We start from the raw sequence: 7,061 nt of genomic DNA, 5'->3' as shown, positions 1-7,061 counted from the left end.
GGCAGAACAACTCTGTCTTACAGGCCCTGCGGAAAGAAATCAGATCCCGCAGGGCCCTGGTCTCATGAGACAGAGCGTTCCACCAGGCTGGAGCCAGTGTTGAAAAGGCCCTGGCTCTGGTTGAAGCCAATATGACTTCCTTAGGGCCCGGGACCTCACGGGTGTTGCTATTTAGAGTGTATGTTGACCAAAATTGTCAAGAGTGTCAGGAGTGTCTACATTAAGAGGGTTGTATAGTTTTCTTAGTGTGAGTAAAAGGTGGAGGAACCTGTCTGAACAGAAGGAAATTGGGCATAGAATCATATAATCTTAGAGTTTGAAGGGACCCCAAGGGTCATCCAGTCCAACCCCCTGCAGTAGAGGAATCTCAGCTGAAGCATCCATGACAGATGGCCACCCAACCTCTGCTTAAAACCCTCCAGGGAAGGAGAGTCCACCACCTCTTGTGGAAGTCTGTTTCACTGCTGTATAGAATGCCACTGCCTGTATAGAATTGCACTAATTTGAAATCTGGGGAAATAATGATCTCCTCTTCCAACTCTTACTTTTTTTAAAAGATTTCATATGGCTCATTTGAGCCAGCAGTGAAGAATCAAATCAAGTTCCCTTCCTTTTACCGCATGGTACCCAGTGAAGCCCTGCAATACCAAGGAATTATTCAGTTACTTCTGCACTTCAAGTGGAAATGGGTTGGGCTCTATGCTATAGATAATGAAGGTGGAGACCGATTCCTACAGACCATGGAGGAAATGCTTTTGCAGAATGGAATCTGTTCAGCATTCACAGAAAGAGCTCAAACGCACCTGCGCCTCTCTGACAGCATACAGGAGATGCTCTACCACAAACAAAGTACTTTGCCAGTATTCATGCAGAGCAACGCCAATGCAGTTGTTATATATGGAGAAAGTGCCTCTATTACATGGTTGGGAGCAGTTATAGGGGGAATCAAGATAAGTCAAATACTATTTCTGCAAAATAAGAGGCTCTCTACAGCAAAAGTGTGGATTACAACAGCCCAAATAGATTTCACATTATACCCCATTCAGACGATTACTGATATGGACAGGCACATGTTCCATGGCGCTATCTCCTTCACAATTCATTCAAAGGAAATAGAAGACTTCCAAAAGTTTCTTCAGCTTGTAAATCCTTCATGGGAAAAGGAAGATGGATTTATCAAATATTTCTGGGAGCAAGCATTCAGTTGTTCATTATCCAACTCATTCATCTACAGCAGATGTACAGGAGAGGAGATGTTAGAGAGCCTTCCTGCCCCTTATTTTGAAATGAGCATGACTGGCCACAGCTACAGCATTTATAACGCCGCCTATGCTTTGGCCCATGCCTTACATATCTTGCAGTCAGCTGGGCTGAAACGCAGTGCAAGGGAGTCCAGCAACAGAATGGTTCCTCAGAATGTGGAGCCCTGGCAGGTAATGTTTCCTCATCTCCAATGTCAACTGTCGTTATATAGGTTCTGGACAATTTCTTGGATCCAATATCCATGGTGTGACCAACCAGGTTCCTGATCTACAGGATATTTCTATCAAGCTTTTATTTTCTCAGTTTTCTTAAGTCTTCTTCCAAATACTGATCCCATATAACCATGATTTTCCAGACTTATTTCTACACCATGTATCATTTTGCAAGTACTCCTCAGCACCCGCCACAGTTGAATTTTATACCCTTTCATGATTTGTTACTCCCTTGCTGCTTCTGCAAGTAGATTACTATCCATGATGAATTGTAATGACTTGTAGCCATATAGGAAAATGACCTTCAGCTCCTTGTTCTCTTTCCAACCAGCTCCACTCAATCCTTCACAAGATCTCATTCAACAACACTGTTGGAGATGAAATTGCACTGGATGAGCATGGAGAATTAGCAGCCGGATTTGACATTACAAACTTGGTCACGTTCCCAAATAAATCATATGTCAGAGTCCAAGTAGGGAGGCTGGATCCTCCTGGCAAAGTGCTCACCATTGATGAGGACAGAATTGAATGGCACCGAGGCTTGACTCAGGTGAGGAGACAATATACAGCCTTGTCGTACTCCTTTCCCAATTTTGAACCAATCAGTTCAAAATGTTTTTGGATTACAACCAATTTTTTTTTGGAGGCCCCATTGGCGAAAGCACGCCTTGGGTTACAACCTGTTTTGGTTTACAACTGGACCTCCGCAACGGATTATGCTTGTAAACCAAGGTATCACTGTAATACAAATAGAATAAAATGTTTTATTAGAGGGTAAATTGATATATGGAGGTTGAGTATTTCACTGAAGGCACGGCATCATTTTATGAACTACCTTTTCCTATACACACATAACTGATTCTTAAATAAACCATTATGATGAAAAATGCAATATTTAGAGGCATTAAGTCAGCACATCTTTAACCAAAGAGAGTCCTTGGCTTTCAGATAATGCATAATACTGACTGTTTTGTGACTGTGTGAAATCCCTGAGGCAAGTCTCTAGTTAGTGATGCAAGATTGAATGTTAAACTATTTGATTCACTGATCAGGCTAAGTATGCAAATTTGAATCTGTCTTTGTATGATACTTAACAGAGCAGATATTCCTACTACTTATTGTATACCTGTGTACTTACAGCTTTTGCATTCTGTATCACTTGCCCTCCTGTTTGCTGGTCGATTATCTGATACAATATGAAAAAAGATGAATTCAACTGTTCCTATATATTTGGGCAGGTGCCGCCTCTTTCAGTATGTAATGACATCTGCCGCCCCGGTTATGGGAAGAAAAAGAAGGAGGGGAAGACCTTTTGCTGCTATGCTTGTGCTCCTTGTCCTGATGGGATGATCTCAAATGAGAAGGGTAGGATATGCTATGTTGTAAAAGATCAAGCGATGCATTTTATCGAAGTAAAATGTGGGCAATTCTTTTGCAAGTTCATTCTCATTAACATAGTGGCCATTTTTAAATTATGGCATTATGCATGGATCCCCACTTTTACATAGACACAATAATCTAATTGATATTTTGTTATAATCATACCAAGGAATATATCAACAGCTCAGTGAATGACACATTAAGTTCTCAGATATCTCTGATAGCACAGGCCTTGGACTCATGATCTTGAATGCATGAATGGAACTTTGAGTAGCTGTAATTGTGGAACAAAGATTAAAGATGATGTTTGAAGTCATACTCAAAAATGAAGAGCTTGAGAGATTTATGAGGTTTCCAATGAGCAGCTGTTTTGTAAACATCTTTGGAGGCATCTACAACGGTTTAACCTGAACGTAAAAAGAAACTCCCACCTTCTAGTATCAGTCCCTGTCAGAACAATGAAGTGGAGGTTTGGTCTTCCTTCTCCGTCTTTTCCAGTCAATCATCCCTGCTAGTTTTACCCTTCATAGCCCTCACATTGATATGACAGGGAAGGCCTACCAATTTAATCACTCTCTTAGTCTCTTAGTTTTCTGTGGGTGAGTTAGGCATGCAACATAATGCATACACTGAGAGTTTTTGGAAAAGATTTTGAGCACCACAATGTAGGTAGGAGTATAGGAATATGAACTGATTGCCATACCCATCGGAGGAAAGATGGGAACTTGTTATGTGTACAAGAACAGGAAGGACATAATACCTGTGGAACACCCTCCCACCAGATGTCAAAGAGAACAACAACTACCAGGCTTTTAGAAGACATTTGAAGGCAGCCCTGTTTAGGGAAGCTTTTAATGTTTGATGTATTTAATATCCTTTTGGAAGCCGCCCAGAGTGGCTGGGGAAGCCCAGCCAGATGGGCGGGGTATAAATAATAAATTATTATTATTATTATTATTGACAAGAAAAGGAAGTATAGGGATACTATGGGATATAAGAGGAGAGTTATATTCAACTAAATCATTGTGGTAGTGGAAGCAATGATTGCCACAAGTGCAAGGAAACTCCCCCCTCTTCTGTCCCCATTTGCCCCCTGAACTCTCCCCAAAAACTGATCTGGAGGTCTGGATCCCTCTTGAACAGTGTGCAGGGAGAGCAGAGGGAGATTATTCTGTTGTACAAGAAGTCATGCTTGCAGTGATGGAATGATCTTCTGAACACTATATTGAAAACAACCCAGAATATTTAGGTGCAAAAGGAAAAAAAGGAAACAACAAGAAGAAATACATGGCTACTTGAAATCAAAATGTGGGCTTGTAATATTTTAAGGCTTGGGAGGAGATACTTCTTCAGCCCAAATTCAACCTTCTAGGAAAACAGGCTACTGTTGGGTAGGGACAGAGACAGTAGTCAAATGGTTATGATCTATGCACCGTGTGTTAATTTCAGGACATTAAATGCCTAGCTTTGCACACAAACTATGCCAGGCACTTGTCAATTGGCCAACTACACAAGAAAGAGGCAGCATCACAGTTCGACAACACATTCCAGCCACACAAAAGGACTGGGGCAAGGAGCATGGCCTGGACAGAGTCCCAAGGTCAAGAAAGGGAGGGGGAATCACATTTAAACCCCAGGCATACTGTTCCCAATGCTTGCCTTAAGCCTTACTATTTCAACATAATATTAAGACTCATTTGGAATTAAAATATTATTAGAAATTAGATTAATTATCAACAAGTTTTTGATTTTTATCTCCAATTCATATTTAATCTATGTTCTATGCATTTTGAATCTGGTGTTATTTCTACTTGCATCCTGTGATCTCTTTTTCTGTGCAGCAAAAATGACCCTTAGTCAGACTTTCCTCTTGTCCCTAAATAAACACTGATTGCAAAATCACTTCCTTCCCAACCATAATGTGAGTCTGGGGCATACAGCACATACTTCAGTTATTTCCATGTCTACTTATTTTTTTCTTTATTGAGAATAATAATAAATAATTTTCAGATACTTTGAAAGCAAAGTGTGTTTTGTACATCTTATTAAAACTACGAAAGTCAGACTAGATGGCCATGAAATAAAAACATCAAAGATGAATCAGACTGTTGGGGTTTTTTTTAATGAAAAGGAGGCAGTTTGGGGAGAGTTCAGTGTGACAGTCCCAATACACCTTTCTTTGTTGACTCCTACAATTTTGAACTACTGCCAGAATGGTTGTATCATTTCACTTAACAGTGCTTTTTATTTTAAGACTAACTTTGTTGAACACCAGGAGAAAACTATATTTCAAACCAGATATGATTCATGACATTTCTACTTGATGCACTTTGGGCAGAAGAATTTGAAACACTCCATGAGTAAAAACACAAAGTAGGCTTCTGTTCTTGAGCATGAATCATTCTGGTTCTTACATTATCATGCATTCTTTTTCAGATGAAGAAACATGTGTCAGTTGTCCGGAAGACCAATATCCAAACAGAGGCCAGGATCAATGCATTCCTAAGATGCCAAACTTCCTGGCATTTGGTGACACTTTGGCCGTTGTTTCAACTTCCTCTGCACTATTGTTGTCTCTGCTCACAGCTGTGGTGCTTGGCATCTTCATTAAGCACCGGGACACTGCCATAGTCAAAGCCAACAACAGAAGTCTCACCTACATTCTCCTCATCTCCCTCCTCTTTTGCTTCCTCTGCTCCTTGATGTTCATTGGAAAACCTAATGAGGTGACTTGCCTTCTCCGACAAACTGCTTTTGGTATCATCTTCTGTGTGTCCATCTCTAGTATCCTGGCCAAAACTGCATCTGTGCTTTTAGCCTTCATGGCCACCAAACCAGGATCTAGGATGAGGAAATGGGTGGGGAAACGATCAGCTTATTCCATCATTCTGTCCTGCTCAAACATCCAAGTGGGGATCTGTTCTCTCTGGCTGGCAATGTTTCCCCCCTTTCCTGACAGAGATACACACACAATGATGGATCAAATTGTACTCTTATGTAATGAAGGGTCGGTCACTATGTTCTACTGTGTCTTGGGGTTTATGGGCTTCCTGGCCATTGTTTGTTTCACTGTAGCTTTCGTAGCCAGGAAGTTACCTGACAGCTTTAATGAAGCCAAGTTCATCACCTTCAGCATGTTGGTCTTCTGCAGTGTTTGGCTGACCTTCATTCCAACTTACCTGAGCACAAGAGGAAAAGACATGGTGGTGGTGGAGATCTTCTCCATACTGGCTTCCAGTGCTGGGTTACTGGGCTGCATCTTTACCCCTAAATGCTACATCATTGTGGTGAGACCTGAGCTGAACAAGAAAGAACATCTAATAGCTAAAAAGAAATAAATGAGATAAAGTACACATAAATTTATCCCCTCCCACAACAGATATCCCTCTCCCCTCCCCATATATAATGGTTAAAATGGGAAACATTATTCCTGAGCTGTAAGTGTGAATCCAAGTGATGTATGGAAGTGAGAGCTGGACCATAAAGAAGGCTGATCGCCGAAGAATTGATGCTTTTGAATTATGGTGCTGGAGGAGACTCTTGAGAGTCCCATGGACTGCAAGAAGATCAAACCTATCCATTCTGAAGGAAATCAGCCCTGAGTGCTCACTGGAAGGACAGACAGTGAAGCTGAGGCTCCAATACATTGGCCACCTCATGAGAAGAGAAGACTCCTTGGAAAAGACCCTGATGTTGGGAAAGATGGAGGAGAAGGGGACGACAGAGGACGAGATGGTTGGACAGTGTTCTCAAAGCTACCAACATGAGTTTGACCAAACTGCGGGAGGCAGTGGAAGACAGGAGTGCCTGGCGTGCTCCGGTCCATGGGGTCACGAAGAGTCGGACACGACTAAACAACTAAACAACAACAAGTGTGAATCCGGTGGTTGCCACTGTTGAGTGATGTGCCCTTCAATATGCAATAAAAAGATACAATGCCTCTTTGAAATCATCCTCATCTCTCTTTCCAGCTTAAGCCTGAGCTTCCTTGGTCAATTTTTCTGAAAGTCCTATGATTCACATTTTCTGTTACCACATTGACATTTGCAAGTGTTCACATGTGTGCTTGCATGCACACACACATTGAAAAAACTAAAAATAATGACCAAACAGAAACCCTTTTAGAAATAGGATATATATTGGCCACTTACCAGTTGTCAGGAGTGTGTGCAGGAGCCGGGCCCTGAGACTGGTAGGGCCTCACAG

At 41.6% G+C, this 7,061-nt stretch overlaps 1 protein-coding gene across 1 annotated transcript; it reads left to right on the top strand.

The window, feature by feature from the left end:
- Positions 1-4,954: 4,954 nt before the first annotated feature.
- LOC308465360 (vomeronasal type-2 receptor 26-like) lies at positions 4,955-6,240 on the top strand. The gene has a single exon (XM_080985264.1). The coding sequence runs from the start codon at positions 5,249-5,251 to the stop codon at positions 6,191-6,193; it is 945 nt and encodes a 314-aa protein (XP_080841390.1). The 5' UTR covers positions 4,955-5,248; the 3' UTR covers positions 6,194-6,240.
- The last annotated feature ends 821 nt before the right edge of the window (positions 6,241-7,061 follow it).

Source organism: Podarcis pityusensis (assembly GCF_964106645.2).
Source record: "Podarcis pityusensis genome assembly, chromosome: 16".
Classification (NCBI taxonomy): Eukaryota; Metazoa; Chordata; class Lepidosauria; order Squamata; family Lacertidae; genus Podarcis; species Podarcis pityusensis.
Note: the sequence above shows the minus strand (reverse complement) of the source record. Positions and strands in the feature narration are given on the sequence as shown.

What these genes read in the sequence shown, in the direction of transcription:
- LOC308465360 (XM_080985264.1), top strand. Translation starts at nt 5,249, where the DNA reads ATGAATCATTCTGGTTCTTACATTATCATGCATTCTTTTTCAGATGAA.